Genomic DNA, 19334 nt, shown 5'->3' on the forward strand with positions numbered 1-19334 from the left:
TCATGATTTCTACTTTTCTAGAGCTGTTATTACCTTTATATATTGCATATTATTATATTACATATTCTCCGGAAGTTCTTCTAGCGATAGCATATGGAGGACCATCAACTGTCAACACAGAAGTTCATGCAGTCAGGGTGCTCTGACACGTTATCTGACATGCATCATAGGTACCGAAATAAGTTTTGGAAACCGCCTAATTATTCCACTTGTTACTGGGGAGGGAATGACTAAGAAAAAGGAACGCTTTCAGGTTTTAATGGTAGCTCATGAACTCATAAGGGGAAGCAGAATATCAGAATCTATGGAAACCATAAATTTGTCAATCGTACAATGGCATTGATCTGAACATCTCCATAAAGTTATAAGAAAATAAATCTGGTATTTACATTACCGAGACCCTAACATTAAATACATTTACTGAACTGTGACAGCACATATTTCCTGTGTGAAAACCTGTATTTTTGGTAAAGAAACTTGGTGCAGTAGTGCTCAATATGGATTCTGCAAACATCTTAAATTAGGTGAATAAAGGTGGCTGATTGGACCAGTAGGGCTGCTCACGTTCATTCTGCCAGAGAGAGATACTGGGGAATGTGGTATCAGTAAGCAGTTTTCAGCCAAGGATGAAATCCTGATCCTGTGGAAATCAGTGAAGATTTTGCTACTGAGTTTAATGAGATCAATTTCCTTGTGAAATTTCCAATGTGATTTTAAATCAATCTATCATATAGTGTGCATTGGAGAGCAAGAATCCCACACTCTTAAAGAAAGAACATGCAGGGTTTTCAAAATATGTTTCCATTCTTGTTCAAAGCAAAAATAAGATTTTTCAATGTGAGGGGAAAAAAAAGCTTCCTGCGCCTTATTTTAACTCATCTCAAAAAGAAGTAGGAACTGCAAATTGGGCTTACCACGATGAGTGTGTGCTCTAACCACAGTGCAATAGAGCAAGTTTCTCACTGTCTTGCCTGTTCAAGGGTTTGGGGTTGGTTTGGGGGGAGGGGTCTTGGTTGTTTTTTTGGTTTGGTTTGGTTTGGTTAGCTCATTGGTTACTTTCAAAGTTCGGAAGAAAAAAGCCACAGGATCTGCCTTTCAGTGGTCACTGAGTCACCTGCAAGACTGAGGTTCAGGTCCCTGCGGTATCTGAGTCACAGCAGGAACCTGTGCTTTTCCTTCCATTGCCCAGGCACATGTCTTACTCCCAAGGCGCTTTGCCAAGCTCTGTATTTCTGTTTTAGCATGGCTTTGCATTTCCAGCTCTGAATTTGTGCTTGGATTTTCACAAGCACAGTAATTTGGATTTCTGAAAAACAAGTATCATTCAAAAAATGACAGGTGTAGGTAAATTGCCTAAACTAAATCACCCCGGGTTTATTTTAGATTCTATTATTCATATTCCTATTTATTAGCATTTTGAGGTTTTAAAAGGACACCTACCCACTTAACCAGAGTTGCTTTTTAGGTAATGCAAAAGCAACACTTTGCTATGACTAAATTCTTCAATCTGGTCTTTATTAAAGTGCAACTCTCTTTAATATTCTTTAATATTTCTTCTCCTGATTGCCTACCGGAGGGGACAAGATAAACACGCAGGCCTGATTTTTCCAGCTGGTAAATATGTAAGCGGCACCGACGGCTTTAAAGCGAAAAGGTTTGGAGAGGCGAGGGCACCAAACAAGCGGCACTCGGTGGGCACGCTGGGGAGCACGTGGCGGTTTCCAGAGGCAAAACCGGGACGGCCGGGGTAATCCCTGCGGCGGTCGCGCTGCCCCGTGGGGGCGGGGGCCGAGCCCCCCGGCCCGGTGCCCGCAGCATCCCGGCCCAGCCCGGCGCGGCGCGGCGGCCGCGGCGAGAGCTCCCCCTCCCGTTCCTCTCCCTCTCGGCACGGTGGGAAACGCATGTGGAACCCGGCAGGCCGAACGGCGGGGATGGGTCTCCGCAGGGACACCGGGGCGCACAGCGAGGGGCGAAGGCGCGTGGGGTGGCCACCGTCTGTGATCCCAAACGGCAGCCACAGGCTGCGGGGCAGCGCTGAACTAGTTCCTCTGAATCTCGCTGATAATTCACCTTCCCGGTCCCTGCTTGCCAGGGTGTTGCCAGCTCTCCGTCAGGTTGCTTAGTAATGCCAGTCACTGTGGAAAACATGTGTCTACGCAGTCTCTCACCAGCCAACCCATTCTCATTTCACCTGTGTCCAAGGGGAAGCCATAATAAACAGCAATTTAAATTCAGGTATTTGGTTTGCTGAAGTGTTTAATTAAACAAAGACATTCACTATATGTGTCATAGAAAAGTATCGATACGCTGGAAGTGTTCCTTTGCCTTCTTGTGTGACACGCTGTTGATAGATTTATGCCATCAGAAGCAAATAAATGCACTGAATAATTAAAGTCTCAGCTCCCAGTCTTTTAAAGTACAGCCAGCCATTTTTATACACGTGGAAAACACACATGTGAACTTCTCCCTCGCTTCAGTTCCACCCAATCTCCGCTTCCACTTCCGTGATGTTGTATTCCACCCGTACCTTTGAGAAGGGGTACATTCCACTCGTTGCTCAGCTTGGACAAACGCCCACAGCATTACTCACACACAGCACAGTACGGTCCGTAGGTTCCTTTCTGCTGTGGATACTAATCTCAATCCAGAGTTTCCTTAGACGATTAGAGGCTGTTCTGCAAATTGTCAAGAAGTAGTCTCTCCAAAGAAGACACAGTATGGCTGTTGAAATGGAAGTAGTGGCGACTTTCCAAATACAAAGGCCTGGAAATGTTTGGGGGTATTTTAATACTGACAAATATTTCAATTTTTTGTGCTGCTTTAGGATATCAGCATCAAATCTGTCCAGATTAATGGCAAGAGAGCCTTAATGCTGTTAATGCTTTTTAAAGTTCTGGCAAACAGAGAGAAACTTTATTTAACTTATTAAATCATCAATTAATGATTTCTCTTCTTGACTGAAACTTCACATAATTTGATAAACAGAAATGTTAACTTGTTTCTCTGGTTCTTTGTTAAACACTTCCAAGTCTTTTTTTAAAATGCCTTTCTGTTTCTTGTTTCATTTCTCATGTTCCCCACACCAAAAATAAGCAAGAAGGAGTCTTTTCCTTCTTCAGCATCAGAGAACACCCATGCTATTAAAAATCAATCAATATTAAACCTTTAAAAAGGTATCAGCAATGCATTAAAAACCAAATTAGTAAAATATGCCCCGGAGACCAGTATTGACTTTGGGGAAAAATCTTTATCATCTGTCTACTGCTACACCCTACCTATCCACTATGATTATGCAGTGACCCTGCTGTGACGCTTTCACATTGAATATAATGCCGAAGATCAGGTAGAGGAAAATGGAAGGACCTATGGGTGAGCAAGAAACTTAGACACATTATACCAGACTTGAACTTAGCTGTGACAAACTATGCATTTGCCACCTGTAGACTTCATTATGATTAAAGACTGTACCTCAGAACAAAACTTACGAATCTTTTAATATTTCATTTGGTTCAAAACAGTGGTCTACTTGCTTTGTCATACACGTTGGTACGAGCATATACTAAGCCCTGCTTTCTTGAGGGCTTCTTGTTTCCTTCTGACTGACGCCCCAAATGCTGACCTCTGGAGAAGGTCTGAGGTACCTGAGAGACACTCCTGCTCTCAGTGTGTCCAGCCCCTGTTTGTCACATACCTTGAAAGCAGCGAACCATCAAAGTCAGAAGCAAAACTGCTGGGGGCTGGACACTTGTGCTCTCTGCAGCTGTCCCACAGCTGTAAAGCTCCCTCCAAGGTGAACTGAGAATATTTGCAGCCAATGCACACTCATTTCTTCACCTATCATTTCTCGACAATGACCATTTCTGTCCCTTCCCCTTCTTTTACTTCTCCACACAGAAGGCGGCAGGAGAGAGTCTTCTTGTTTTCACTTTATTAAATGGGCAAGCCTCCCAGATGCTAGAAGGGGAGGAGAAGGGGAGAGGTTGTGTGGGATTGGGATACAGCAGAAAGCTCTCCCTTCTTTTTAACTTCATTCTTTCTTTTCTTTCTAATAGAATAATTGTGCTGATACATTCCTGAAAATATTATTACAGTAATTTACATCAAGTTCTTCCTAAAAGGCATCCCTCCTCTCTTTGTTTTTCTGAGAAGAATAAAAGAATCTTTTACAATAAAGATAGTGGTTTATACATTTTCTCATAATCCTGTATTTCCCCTGTGAGCTTTGTTGCACGATATAGTATGTCAGTTTAAGTAACATCTGTCAAGGGATGGAAAGCAATTACAGGTTCTTTTCATTCATAAAAGTCATTCTGGAGTTTCTTCATCCTTAATTTTCTTGTCATGCTTTCAAAAACATTACATCATTTTGTCCAAATCACCCCCTGCATTGCATATACAAGATACAGTGGGTTATTCATTTCTTTCCTGGACCCAAAGAAACATGTCAAGGTATCTACAGTGACACATACTAAATGATTTAGACTTGGGTAGAGTTGGGCTTTGACATGTCATTATTTGACAATTACTCTTCTTCCACAATGCTTGCTTTCCTGCCAGCACCTCACCAGAATCCTACATGACATATGATTCAATCTCTTGATCTTCTCAGTTATATTTACATTAATTTTACACATCCTAATGTATAATGGCAATGCATTTGCATCACTGTGGTGAAAAGTCTGTCAAAAAAACCCCAAACATATCTTAGGAATGCATAACAGAAATATATTCAGGACTAGGATGTGGCACATATTTTCAGTGTAGGAAAACGTTCTTCAGCAAATCAAAGAGTAGCTGAGATTGGAAGGGACCTCTGGAGATCATATAGTCCGCTCTCCCTGCTCAAAGCAGAGCAGGTTGGCTCTGTGTCCAGTCGTGTTTTGAATATCTCCAGAGACGGAGACTCCACAGTGACTCTGGGCTACCTGTTCCAATGTTTGACAACCTTCACAGTAAAAAAAGCTTTTTCATATGTTTAAATGGATTTTGCTGTATTTAAATTTCTGCCTATGTGCCCCTTATCCTTGCACTGAGAAGAGCTTGGCTCCATCTTCTCTACTCCCCTGCTGCACTATCAGGTATTGATCACATTGATCAGAACTCCCCTGAGCCTTCTCTTCTCTTGGTCGAACAACCCCAAATCTCTCAGCTTCTCCTCATATGTCAGATGCTCCAGTCCCTTCATCTTCTCTGTGGTCCTTCACTGTCCTTGTTCCAGTGTGTCCCTGACTCTCTTATATTGGGGATCCCAGACCTGGACCCAGCACTCCAGACGTGTCTCACCAGGGCTGAGCAGAGGAAGAATCACCTCCCTCAACCTGCCGGCAGTGCTCTTCCTAATGCACCCCAACCTTCTTTGCTGCAAGGGTATGCTGCTGGCTCATGTTCAGCTTGTTGAATATCAGGGTCCGCAGGGACTTCTCTGCAAAGCTGCTTTCTAGCCAGTCCCCACCTATATTACTACAAATACTATTCCTCCCCAGGTGCAGGACTTCGCATTTATTTGCGGAACTTCGTAAGATTCTTGTCAGCCCATTTCTCCTGCAATTTATTCAATTTGCTTCAATTTATGGAAGGATTTTGTCTTCCTGAACTGTGTTGCTTTTCCTAATTAAATCACGCATATAACATTAATGATAATAATCTATGTCTTCATAACCAAAAATAGATTTTGCTCAAACACAGTCCTGAGAATCCTTCTCTACACAGGTAGGGGTTTTTGCCTTAAAATAAGATCAATGTATGTATCCATCTCCACGCAAGATTATTGAAGTCACGTGTGTTTGTCAATTTCTTTTGACAACACTACCAGTCAAAGCAGTGAAGACATGTCCTCACCACTCCCTTTCAGAGCACCAGAGGGTGCTGATGGCAGATGATCCCATACAACTTCCACCCCACCCAGCCAGCCTGGCAAAGGCTTGCCAGAAGACTTCCGCTCCGGGTGACTTCCAGGAACTGAAGGTCAGAAAGTCCATGCATATCCTGATTAACATGCTCTGAAATCCTGCCCACATACACGTCAACCCCTGCCATGCTGTGGTTTCTTCTGAGTATCGTTAGAGGACCCCAGGTGCACGACCATTCCTGCAACCTCAGGCAGCAATTCAGTTGGCTTGCAGAGCCAAAGTTCTGTATTATTGCTTCCTCTCACCCACTGGGACAATGTGAGAAATCGCCTCTTGCATATTGTGTGTCACAGCTAGTGCCTCTTAAGCCCCCGTGTGAAGAGCTATAGACTGAAGTTTATTTGCTTTACCTGAACTGCCAACACTAAAACCAGGTCCAAGGCCAAGTTCCAAACCTAGCCACCCATATGATTAGTTGAGGTCTTCTTGTCTGTTGTTAACTAATATTACAACTGCCAGTTAGTATTACAGCTATTTTGCAGATGAGAAATCATCAGGAGAGAGATAAGGTGACAAAACACATGTACTTGAAGAGTCTCACAGCCTCAACTAGAACCCAGCTCTTATGTCTTGTAGGACAGCCCTGTCACCATTAGAACATGTAACCTAACCTTCTTGGAAAAAAATGAAATGTGAGACTCCCTTTGAACCAGCTTGACTTTGAGCTTACTCATGAAACACCACTGACCTTTGAAAGAACATGGGGATGGCACCATTGACAGATTTTGCCTTACTTGGCTGCAAATAAAGTTATTTGAAATAACTGCCAAAGCTGTAATTTATCAGACTTTTTCACAGATTCCACAAAGGCAAGGAAATTCAAAGTTGAAAGGCTTTCTCCAGGCAGCACATGCCAGGCATTTGTGCATGAATTGCAGGATGGGAAATGATATGTTTCTTTTAGAGCTGTTGTTGCCATCACGGAAAGCGAACAAGCATCTGTGCTTCGGAAATCAGCGGAAGGAAGGTGTTCCGTGAAAGGGAGCATGTGGGAAAGCGGCTTAAAATGGTGAGAGTGTATGAAAGTAGCAGGAGTTCTGAATGCCATTGGGGAGAAGAACTGGAACAAGGCTGACACATAGAAAGGTGGTGAGAAAGCAAAAAGAAATGCTAAGAGGAGTACACTGAAGGGAAAAAAAAAAAAAGAAAAGATACTTTTGGCTAGAGACTAGGTCTGAGCAAATTCCAAGAGTGAGAGGAGAACAGAGAAAGAGGAAAAACTATAGGGCAGATGGAAAGTGTATCTATTGGATGATTGTGCACGTGAACGTGTAAGTTAAAGTTTTGGTGTGTTTTACAGTGGAAACAGATAGAAAGCTGAAAAGCAGATATTGAAGCAGGAAGCCTGATACAGCAATGATCTACATACATTTATACTACACAAATTCTGTAAGATGGCTGTCTGCTGTAGCATTTGCCACTGATCTTGAAAAAGATGGGAAGATTCATATTTAATTCAAGAGGACTGCTTACCTTAAATCACCATAAGTAAGGGCTGCACTGCTAGTCCTAAGGTTCTTAATTTCACTCTGGGGCTGATGGTTTCCTGTGTCCCTACACTGTGAAGCTGAATCCAGAATAACAATTTAATCCTTGAGTGCCCAGAGCCAGGCAGATGCTTTGCATAAAAGTGTTCTCTTGTGCGTGTCAAGTGCCTGCAGCTCCCCCCAGGAGGTGGTGGGTGCTAAGCACCTCTGAAAACCAGGTCACCATCATTCCACAGCTCAGAAAGGAACTGAGGTGCCAGAGTTTAAGATTAAATTTACAAGCAGGTGACATCATCGTGGAAGAGTATGTCTCTGAAGGACTGCCATGCTTTTAGTCATTCGAATTTTGGTACATAATAGGCATGCATTTATAAATTGGATGCCTGCGTAGCTTGGAGAATAAAAGAAAGAAGGAATGAGAGAGAGAAAAAGGAAGATGGGTGGAATTAATAAAATAGAAAGGGAAGGAGATGCTGTTCAACATCTTCTTTTAGACTAGCCTGGGCATGCCTTATTGGCTCTGAGTGCAAACTATTAGTTAGGAGGCTTAAAATAAATACAAAGAAGTGGGGTTTTTTCCACATAACGCATAATAAAACTGTGGAACACATATCCACAGGATGTTCAGGGGAGCAAAAGTCTAAATAGCTTCAAAGAAGAGCTTCGAAGAACCAGACTTAGAAGTTCTGGAAAACAGATCCATTTTGGTTTATTAAATGTGATAGACTTGATAGAGCAGCTGCCTCAAGAAGTCTCTGAAGTGCAGTCAGGTGGAAGCTGGGCGGACATGCCACAGGACATACTTCTCCATACTTGCTTGATTTCTCATTTTCTCCCCTTAAGCACTTCATGCTGGCGCTTATCAGAGACAGGGTATACTACCTTAGGTGCTTCTTTCACATGACTCAATACTCTTATATTCTATTTGGCACTAGTAGCTTATGGTTTCCCTTCTATAGCTTACTTAACACTGTTGGCCTAGATCAATTGTTCTTCCTCTTGTACAGCAGCAGTAACTATGATTGCTATTAATGTTCAAATTTTAATCATTTAAAGGCACGTACTGAAGTGGCAGGCTGGCTTTTTAATTACAGGGACTAAAAGGAGAACAGATGCAAGTGAGTCAAGTGCTAGGTAAAAATAAATGCATTGCCCCTTGTACCCTGAGGACCATCACTCTTTGTCTCCAATGGACTGACAGGATAAATTCAAAAGCAGAGGGAATCTTACTGAAAAACACCTATATTGAACAGAAGGGTTTACGTAGACTTGGGGGAAAGTGTCTAGATAGTACAGAATGCTACAGATGAGTACCTTTGTTTATCTTGTTTTAATTTCCCCAAAGCCACTTAGTCAGTGCTAATACATTAATTTGTTCAGACACAGAATTATAGGGGTGGATTCAAATGGTTTTGTGTAACTTGGGTTTTCTAACTCAAATTTTAAACCCATTTTCTTTATCATCCAGGTTGACTTTCATATATTGAAACTTGGTTCCCAGACAGGCACTACTCCTCACCTGGTAGCAAGGCAGCAAGTGGGCACAGAGGCAGAGTGGCCCCTTAGAAAACCATTTCCTCGAGCGCTCTGGGCTTTAAAGTTGACAAGTAAACAGCAAGCCAGTGCTGAGTCTCTGGTGCAGAGCACTCGTGCTGTGCTGCACTGCTCAAGGAGTGGGTAGCGGCTTTCTTGGGAACTGGATCGTTCAGGCACACTTCAAAGGGGACTCATAAAGTAGAGAAATCCAGGTGGAGGTAATAAAGGCACCGGTGACTTCTGCAAAATTCACTTCAGAGGAAATGTGCAGCCAGTCTTGGTGGAGAATACATAGCTTCCCATCTAAGTAAAAAAATAGAGAAAGACAGAAAAAGGTGTATAGATCTTCTCCCCTTAAACCCAGCATTACTAGCAGAAAGAACACTTAGTATTGTATCTATGATTTGATTATGCATGTGAATAGCAAGCAGCAAAATATAAATAACACTTCATAAATTACATATGTTTAATCTGTGATAAATAGGCTTTTTAACTGATAAAGGCTTCCATTTATTTGTTTAAATCCATATAAAATGTGTACATTATATATGTTTGCCAGCTTCCTACTATACTATGAATTTAATCCCTGGTTGTATCACTGCCTAGTAATTGTGGAATGATTGAGGCAGAGTTTTTCAATCTATTTTTCACATAACATACAAAAATCCCATATTTTTTTTCTAGTGGACACTCCCAAACTGCATAATCTGCCGTGATTTTAAGGGATGCTGAGGTGGAACTCACTGCAAAAAAAAAAAAATCCATAGAAAATCTATAGACTTGTGGTGTAGGGAGTTTGATAGAGGGCATGTGAGTAAACCTTTGTTCAGCATGGCTGTCATTTCCTCTTTGCTGCATTTTGCTCTTGCCCAGACCATGAACTCCTTAGGCAAGGGACCATCTCCTTTGTTCCAGTTTGTGTCTGGTTGGAGTTTTCCACTGCTACTAGAGTTCAATTAAATACAAATAATAAATAGTTAATGGGTTGCTGAGCTGCAGAGGTGGGGCTAATCAGCTGAGGCTTCATGGGGTGGTTAATGATGGATTAGGAATGGGGGAACTGATAAAGCTGAATATTTAAAGGCTAATATTGTACAGGATGATGGATGCTTTGTCAGCTTCAATTGCATATGACCAGAACTAACATTGTGCTTATCTTCCTCCCCCTTCTTCTGTAGATTACTCGGCTACAAAACATTGCTGTTTTGAGAGTCTCTGTCCAAATTCCCCTGAGTGGAGTACTGCCCGTCAGAAGAGACAGCCTAAGAGGCTGTCTTACAATTGAAATTGGGTTGGGAGGTGAAAAAACAGTGACTCTGTGAAGGAGGGGAATTATCAGCCACACACTCGTCTGCTCCTGTTCCCACTCAGCTTGCTGAAATGGAGGGATTTCAACTGATTGTTTTCTGTGCAGTGCTGGCTGGCAAGCCATGAGAAGGGAACTGTGTTCTGTGAGTGTGCAGCACAGGAGGGGCACGTCCCACTGCCTGTGCAGCACTGCTGAGAGCTACCCGGAGCTTCGGCTTCTCATCTGTGCCGTGCACCGACGAGCTACTGTATCACTGCATTTTGTGCCAGAGTGGAAAGCGTAACATACACCTGCTCATACAAAGGATCCCTATATCACAGCTGTATTTATTTATTTGTTATTTAAAGAAAATTGAAATAATTATGCATTTATTATCATTTATTAACCAGCAACGCATCATTTACTGATACTGGTATCTCAGTAGGTTTAAAAATTAATACCTTTTAGTGCCAAATTCTGTCCAAGGGACATGACTCCTACTGAAATCAACTCAGGCTAAACGATGCTGTTTTTTCAGTGTCTAACTATAGGATCAATAAGGCCTTCATCCTTCTTGGTAGTCTGTCAGCTAGTAGGAAGACAGGCAGCCTTGTAGACAAGACACAGACAACGAGGTCAAGAAAAGTGGATTCTTTTCTCAGTTTGCCTTAGGGGTTTTGCAAAGCCTTGGACAAATCACACAACCTCTCTGTTAAACCTCCTGACTTCCAAAATGGAAATGATCATCGCTGTCTACTTTCCCAGGATGTTATGGAATAAATCAATTAACTGTATGTAGGATAAGGAGACACACACAAGACAACTAACTACCTGGATGATTTGGAAGGAACAGACATATTTCTGTTAACTTTTCTTTTTGTAAACATCCTTAGAGTGTACCTAAGCTTTAACATATTTAAAAAATATAGCAACATCTAGAAGGATATTAGGTTATATAGGCACGGTATAGTTAGTATAAAATATTAACATTGCTAGTTTCATTCTCCTATAGACAACATTTATTTTGGATAAGGCCAGAGTAACTATAAAAGGTTGAAAAGTCAAATGTTCCCAACCAAATGAGAGTGCTTTGCAAGAGTTTTATTTTAGATGGTAGTCAGGAAAATATTTCCACATTTCATTTGTTAGAAAAGATATCCAGAGATGGTATTAGTTGTGGCTTTGATGTATTCTCTGGTACATTAGTCCAGAGCATGCTGGTGTAAACAGAAGTGTCTCTTCACCTTTCATCTTTGTTCTTCAACTTTGATACTGACCCCCTGCAGTGGCTTCTTTCTCCTCCTGGGGAGGCTTAACAAAGTCAATTGATAGAGAAAAAAAGAGCTTCATTTCTCTTCTCTACTTAACACTCTAAAGAAATAGACACATCTATTGTACAGTCACTGAAGCTCTTGAAATAGTGTGGGTTTTTCTCTCAAATCCTGAGGGGAAATGAGCCAAGGAGAAAAAAGAAGAATAAAGCTTGTGGTTTTGTCCACAATTTAAAATATGGTAAGTACATCATACTTCTGCTTCTCATGGTTTTGTGGAGAGAAAAACTGAGAAACCGTAAATTGCAGGCAGCACAAGCAGCAACGCCTATGGGTAAGTTGGTCCATCATTACCCATTATAACACCCTGGCTTTTGATGCCTGTAACTGTAAAATATTAACTAATTTGTAATGATTTTTATTGTGATTGGTGTGTCAGGCTGAAGCTGATTTTTAAAATAGTTCAGTCAGTTTGCAAAATAAGGTTGGCAAAAAATACATTTTACTTGTGTTAAAAAATATTGTTGGACTGTATGACTGAGAAACTTCTTCTATCTGCATGAACTAAACCTGAAATTTCGCAAAGGATTTGCCAGTGATTTGATGGGTAGGCAACATCTCAGGCTGTTTCCATAAAAAAATGTAAATACAGACCTCTGGTCAGAATGGTCTTTCCATATTCTACTGTCTGAAAAGTCTCAACAGTAATGGACATCATCTGTAGGTTTACTGGGGATGGGCAAGATTTTCCGGCAATTGCTTTTCCTAGCAACAGAGGCCTTTGTGGAGGTGAGTGCAAGAACTGAGACAGGGTTCTGGTGTTGCTCCCCACAGTCCCACCCATAAATGTGTGTGAAAAGAAGAGTCCATGATTAGGATGCAGGCTGTGCAGACAAGAGGATGACTGGAACTTAATGAGAAAAAGATGAGGCAGCTGTGAAGAGAATGAAAGAACTGTAGCCAGCAGGGGTGGTGTGTGGTACTGCAGTGAAGAAGTGAGCAGTGTGGGAAAAAGAAACCATTAACTTGGACCAGGAGTCAAAAATGGACTAGTGAAGTAAGACTGCTACATTGGTAAGAGAAGGGAAAGGGATGAAGGCATTGGGCTGAGAGTGAGACACAGAAGGTCCACGGGTATTACAGTTTAATCTTGTCAAAGAGTCTCTGTGGTCAAAAAAATTATGTGAAACTTACTGACAAAATGTATACTTTATTTCTCCAGTGATGACATGTAAAGAACATCAACCTGCTGCTGGTAAATCCTTAGGTAGCTCTAGTGGCAGTGTGCAGTGTTGTGGATATCAAGTGTCTTGCCCTATTTCTAAACCATTTGGACTTAGAATTCTAAATAAGGGGGGGAAAAGGTGTTCAGTTTCTTAGACTGTAACACAAAGAACAGTGATTTTGAAAAGCTAAAGTCTCACACATTAGGAGATGGTAGGTTTACTGCCCATAGAACCCTAATTCTCCTCAGTTTATATGTATTATTTTAAGCAGACCTTAATTGCATAATCATGTTAGTTTTTCACAGAACACTTACCACATTAAGTGCAAGAATGGATATGGCTCAGGAAATGAATCAAGGAACTTGTCACCATTACAGGATGAGGTGACTTGGTCGCTCCTCTTAAGTGCATCCCTCCGGCAATTTTCATTAACTTAGTCTTTCTGCACAGAAACGTGCCATTGCATTCTGTCATTTTTAGACTGTGTTTATGAGCTGAAATTCCCTATTTAGCAACAGTTTGTTCTATGACACTAGCTAACTACACTCACTAAATGACAGCTCCTTCAAAGCAAAGTTTTGTTCTTTCAGAGACAGGCAGCACAGAAAGCAAAGATTTGACACTAGAACCTTAACTCTCCTGTCACCTTTCCAGTTTTTACAAGTTCTCTGCATTCTAGTTTTTTCCTTCTGCAGTTTGGGAGAGGCCATTTACGAGATGCCACATGTACATCCAGCCATCGCTGACTCCACAGTCAAACCCCCTTCCCTGAGACAGTAACTTTTAGTTTTGGCACCCATTTTGAGTTGTCTCAGGCATAAGAACAATAAACACACCCTGTCACTGTCACTTGGGAACAGGTAAGGGCGCTCCTTTTTTTTTCAGCTTCCCCCTTCTAACTTCAACAGTTACTTGTGCTTTCCTGGACTGCACTTCACCTTTTGATGGAATTGTTTTCCATTTGCACCTTCTTTTACAGTAACCTCCAGTATAACTCTTTTTAATTATGTGGAATAATGCAAACAAAATAAAGTGGCCTGTATCTTGTATTTGTAAAAATAAGAAATGTAACATCCCTCATTTTTCACATGAATGTAGTCAATGGGACTGTTTTCTCATCAGAACTCTGCCTGACACGTTGCAACAAAGCCTGGAAGTTATAGGAGGAATGAATGTAACTGATCATAAAGACAGAATAGGTTGCATTCTTGCTGAAGTATTTATAGAATTGAGGAGGTCATTAAATCCAGTTTCTGAAAATGTCCAGTTAATTTTCCTTCTCTGGGCTACAGAAAACTCATTCTTTGAATTCACAGAAGCTTTGGGTGCATGTAGCTGCAAAAAGGCATCAGTGATGGCTGTACTCAGAATAGAAGACTACACGATATACAGTAGACCACAGTATAGAATTGCAGGACCCAGCAGTCTTCAGCTGGGCACTCAAGATTAGTTGTCGGTTTTGACATTAACCGCTTGAAAGTACCTCTTCTGCTTATACAGAGGCTGTCGATAAACTCCTCAGCTGTGTCACAGCAGAACACCATAGGACAAACCTGCACAGAAAAGGCAGAGCAGGCAGTAAAGCCCGCTGGTTCCACGTCCCAAACAACTGTGGGAAAAGACAAAGAAGAGCATCCATACACTGCAATCATGGAAGCGTGACTGTGCAGCTGCAGACTACACGTTGAACACTTTATGCGGCTACTTGAACTCCCTTCCCCGCTAGCCTCCGCATGCACCACCGGGAGCGGGCTGCGCACACCCCTTTCTGCGGGGCAGCCCCAGCCAGCCGAGGGCCCAGGCCTGGGAGCACCCCCGCCGTGCCCGGGCCGGCGAGCGCCCGCAGACCCCGCGCTGGGAAGCGGCAAGCACAGAGTGGGGAAGAGAGGAGGCTGCCCTTCACCCACCGCAAGGGCCGAGGGTGAAGGACAAGGGGAGACACACCTCGCAGGCATCACAGCCCTCCTCCCCAGGAGCCGACCTCCCTCACCCAGCGTCCCTCAACCCCGCGTCCGCCTTCCCCCGCCCAACCGCCGCAGCCGTCAGGCGAGGAAGGCGGGCGGGGGGGGGGGAAGGGAGCGCCTTGCCGCCCTCGCTTTACGTCCCGCCGTGTTTTGCGACACCCAAGATGGCTGCCCCCAGGGCACAATGAGCCCGCACCGGCCACCGCCGCACTGCCTGCTCGCCTTCCCCTCGGCAGCGCGGCCGCAGCGGGGTCCCGCCGCCCACGGCTGAGCCGGCTGCTGGCGGCGGGGTGTGTGCGTTCTTTGGCCTCAGCGAGCGAGGAGGCGGACTCATTCGTGGCCGCTTGGTCTCCGGGGCCCCGCCGGGGCGAGTAACGGGAGAGAGGAGCCGGCACCCGGGGGCCTCCCCGGGGCGGCGGGCGTAGATGTGGGGCGCCTTGCTGCGGCGCGGGGGCCGCGGCGCCGGCGGCCTTCGGCGCCTGGCGTCGAGCGGCCCACCCTGGAGCCAGGTGGTGTCGGAGGCCGAGAAGATCGTGGGGTACCCGACGTCCTTCATGAGCCTGCGGTGCCTGCTGAGCGACGAGCTCAGCAACATCGCCATGCAGGTCCGCAAGCTGGTGGGCACCAAGCACCCGCTGCTCGACACCGCCCGGTAAGCACCCGGCCCGCCGGGGCACGCTGCCTCCGCCTGGGCGGCCCGCGGGCGCTGGGGCCTCGGCCTCTGCAGTGCAAGCGGCCGGTAGCCCTCGGGAGGCTTGTCACAACTTGTGGGACGTTTCGGGCGTCGCTGGTTGTCAGGAGTTGAGGCTCGGGTGGGCGGCAGTGCTTAGCATCGCTCCGTGGGCCCTGGCGCGGGTGGGCGCCTTGGCCGTGGCGGCTGCGGTGCCCAAGAGCAGCCGTGGAGGTGCCGTAACCTGCGTGTCCTAAGGAAACCCTGCCCTGAGCCCCGAGGTTCTGCGTGGGCGGTTAACCTTTTGTGCCAGCATCTTAATTTCCTCCCGCAAACAGGTTTCCCCTGTAGTCATTCTCTGTCATTCAGAAGTTGCTTCATTGTAATGCCACGTGCAATGAACGAGTTTGCCCATGTGCTTTGCAAAAAATTCTTTTGGCAAAATGGAAGAAGTGTGGCTGGCTCGCTAACAGTTGAGTATTTCTTTTAATATTAACTATATTGCGAGGAAACCAGTGGAAAAAATGGAGGAACTAATCGACTTTAAAGCTCAAAATGACACTGCTCTGAACTGTGTAGTTTGGTAATAAGAGCTTCAGAAAACGTGGTCTGATTTCAAATGCCCAGCTGGGAGCTGGGAGTTTTTGTATATTGCTGAGATTTTTGGGGTTGCTAAGCTGATTATTCACTCTTTCATTTTTAAGGCAGACTGATGGAAGACTTGCATTCCTGCCAAAAAGAAGTTGGGATTGTTGGGCAGTGTTTTCTTTGTAAAACTGTGGGGTTTTTTAAACAACGAAACATCAGATGCTTTAAAAAATAAAATAAAAAAGTGCAATTTTCCAAGGGTAGTGCATTGTGGGTTTGTGGTTTTTGGGGGGGTGGTTGTTTTTTTTTTTTTTGATAGAAGTGTACTTGCTATAACCACAAATATAGTGATGTTAATAAAACCCAGGTTTAATAGGCGCAGAATTTTTGAGCAAGTGTAAATCAAAAATTAGCATGCCTTCAAAACAAATGCTCTTCTTTTAAAGGATAAAAATTGTAGCTGTGTAGTGGCCTTGGCAACTCCACAGTTATGGTGTAGTGGTATAAAAACAAGGTTTGTTTTTCAGGCTCTCTGTCTCTAAATCTGATTGTCTTGAGTGAACAAAAGGAGTGTAGGGGACAGGCATAGCTTTTCAAGGAAACATTTGGGGGGAGTGGGATTTAGATACTGTTTTTAAGTAGACTTTTCTGGAAGAAACAAATCAACTTAATAAAAATGGAAAATACTTCAGAAAATGCTGGTGGAGGGGATTTCATTGAGTTGTTTATAAATGCAGGTTGTAATGTTGTAAGCTTAGCAAAGGTTTTTGTTTTTGTTTTTTAAGAGGAGGGAAAAGAAGAAGATGATTTTCTGCCATTGGATCTAACTTTAAGACTGGTTGATGGTGGGAATAGGTGGACTGAAGTGCAATATGGTTGGACTCTAAGCTTCCACTGTAGTCACAGAAGTATCATAAAGACCAACCTGCAGTGCTAAAGTGGGACTTAACTTTAGAGAGTCTACTCAGTGTGTAATAGTTGCTGGTTTATTTGTGAATTAAGTTCAAATGCAGTATTTTAGGGCATGGTTGGGGGTTTCATGGTGGAGCTGTGATGTGGAGGGGTTTTTATGTTAAGTGGGCTGCTTCAGGCTTAGTTCTATAAGCCTGTGGCTTGTGGTACACCAGTAGGAATATAATCATGCATAGGGTCAGCAGGATTGAATCCATTCATTTTTTTAAAATTCATATATGTTTCAGAGTAGATTATTAACGTGACGTGTTGTGCTGAAAACAAAAAGTCAGTATTTGCTCACATAGAACTGAAACAGTGTGCCCTTACTGTGGATATTCTTATTTGGCCTCACTGGTATTTCCAAAGGCTTCGTTGCAGATGCATTTGCAATGGCCTTGATCTTTTATTATAATTAGAGTTAATTTCCTGCTGACAAGTTTTAGTACACCTGTAGCAATGCACAAACTGTACCACACCTTGTTTTATGATTTTGCAATAAGGTGAATTTTGACCTTGTTCTTTCTTAATAATCTTATTCTCTTTCTGCAGTCTGGCTGTTGATTGTTTGACTGTAAATGTGAATGATTTTAGATATGAATCTGAGATCTGTGGTCTGACTTACCATAGCAGTTTAGGAAACAAGCCTTGATTTTTCAATACTAGATACATGTTTTCATTCTCTGGCTCATTACTCATGCTTATTAGGTAACGTAGGTTTCCTGTTGTGTGTTCAAGCAAATGTTTTAAGGCATGGGTATCTAAAATATGTTCTTTGATGATTTAAAAAAACAAAACTTAAGTAATCGGTATGTTCTGCAACTCTAATTTTTCAGACTGTGAGTGCATAAATACTGTATACATGTACTAAGTACTCCAGCACTTAAGGAGTTTTTTCTGTTTGTGATAACATCTGAAAAATTTGTGCAGTGAAATTGATTAATTGCACATGCTGTTTCTCAAGTTTCTGCTCATTTATTTTTGAGGTTGTAAGTGGTGACAATCAAATTATGATTGCTTGGTGTCATCTCTAAGCAATATTAATTTTCTTTAACCCTCTTTGACTGGTGACATTTTGTCATCAGTGTTTTTGTGTCTACCCTCCCTTGTGTATAAACGTTTTGCTAGCCTTTTAAGTTTTCCTTAGACCATTAGGGGTTTCTAAAGCATTGGTAGAAAACCCTCCACCGGTTCTGAGCTAAGACAGCATAAGACATAACTGCCATCACATTGAAAGCGTTTACCGTACCAGGAGTACTGATGAGCGGTTTTAACCCTTTGCTGAGCTTTGGGTCACTAGGCTGTTGCAAAGCATAGTGTGTGCTAAGAGCCGTAAAGAAGGCAGCTTAAAGATAACTGTCCATGAGAGACAGAACATGTGGAGGAACAGCTGTTGGGGCAGTATACATTTCTCTGATGATCCCATCCATTTCTTCCTCTCATTTGGATGCAGTGGTGGTAGCTCCTGGGTGTAAGTGCCTGCCATGAATCAGGATGGCAGCAGGCGTTCTGGGATGATGTGTGACCCCGAGACCTCCTAACAAGCCTGTGCCTGGCCAGTACCTTTATATCTGTGAGCTGTTGCTGACTGCTCTTGGGAGGGCAGAGACGGGTAACTAAGCCCTACAGTGAGGGAGTAGGGACTTCTGTAATCCATGTGGTAAAGTTGAGGTTTTGGGTTTGTTTATTTTTAAGTTTTTAGTTTCTTAAGTCAGCCACATGAAGTGAACATCCTCGGTACTAGCTTTGCCAGACTTGTTAGAAAGAGGGTGAAATGTTAGGGGAAGACTAAATTTCATTTTAGAAAGGCTAGTGTCTAGTGGTTAGCAGATCATTGGAATCTGGGGTATCTGGATTATATTCACAGATGTGCTTTTGGCTCTCTGACTAGGGCAAGTCACTTAATTTTTCATACTTGCATTTACTTATCTGTAAAATGAATAATGTAGCATCTGTTTTCTGGAGGCGTTACACTTCATTCATTACAGCCAGTATCGATCACTGTGATCTTTGAGTGGAAAATGGTGCATAAGCAATATTAATAAAGAATATTTTAAACAAATGTTATCATTAAAATATTCACCTCTAAAGGATACTCTGGAAACAAAATTGCAATCTGACTACTTCTGGATCTTTCTGTTTGTAGTCCTGTGAGTCACTGTATGGTTCTTCAGAGCTTTCAGGTTTCTTTCCCCATAATGAAGTGCTTTCAGCAGCTACTCAAAACTAACATTTACATTTTTTTGCTCTTCAGGCTTTGTTGGACTGAAGGAAAACTTCTTCAATGCATGAACATATGACCTCCTTTTCATGTGGGAAGCAACCAAATCTCCAGTTTTCTCTCTTATCTTTCCTCCTCCTTTCTAGGCTAGCATGCATCCTTAATACTGGAAAGAATCTGTAATTGGCACAGCGATCTACTTTTCTCAAATACAGAGTATGAA

At 43.0% G+C, this 19334-nt stretch overlaps 1 protein-coding gene across 4 annotated transcripts in view; it reads left to right on the forward strand.

Annotated features, from left to right (window-relative positions):
• Window positions 1-2315: 2315 nt before the first annotated feature.
• PDSS2 (decaprenyl diphosphate synthase subunit 2) overlaps window positions 2316-19334 on the forward strand; it is a 132805-nt gene continuing 115786 nt past the window's right edge. Inside the window, exon 1 of one of the 4 annotated variants that reach the window (XM_080389826.1) lies at window positions 2316-15333. In XM_080389826.1, coding sequence (XP_080245952.1) covers window positions 15107-15333 — 227 coding nt within the window. In that variant the 5' untranslated portion in view covers window positions 2316-15106. The remainder of the gene's footprint in view (window positions 15334-19334) is intronic. The other 3 variants (XM_080389828.1, XM_080389827.1, XM_080389825.1) reach the window with 3 other exon arrangements.

Source organism: Falco punctatus (assembly GCF_963210335.1).
Source record: "Falco punctatus genome assembly, chromosome: 5".
Lineage (NCBI taxonomy): Eukaryota > Metazoa > Chordata > Aves > Falconiformes > Falconidae > Falco > Falco punctatus.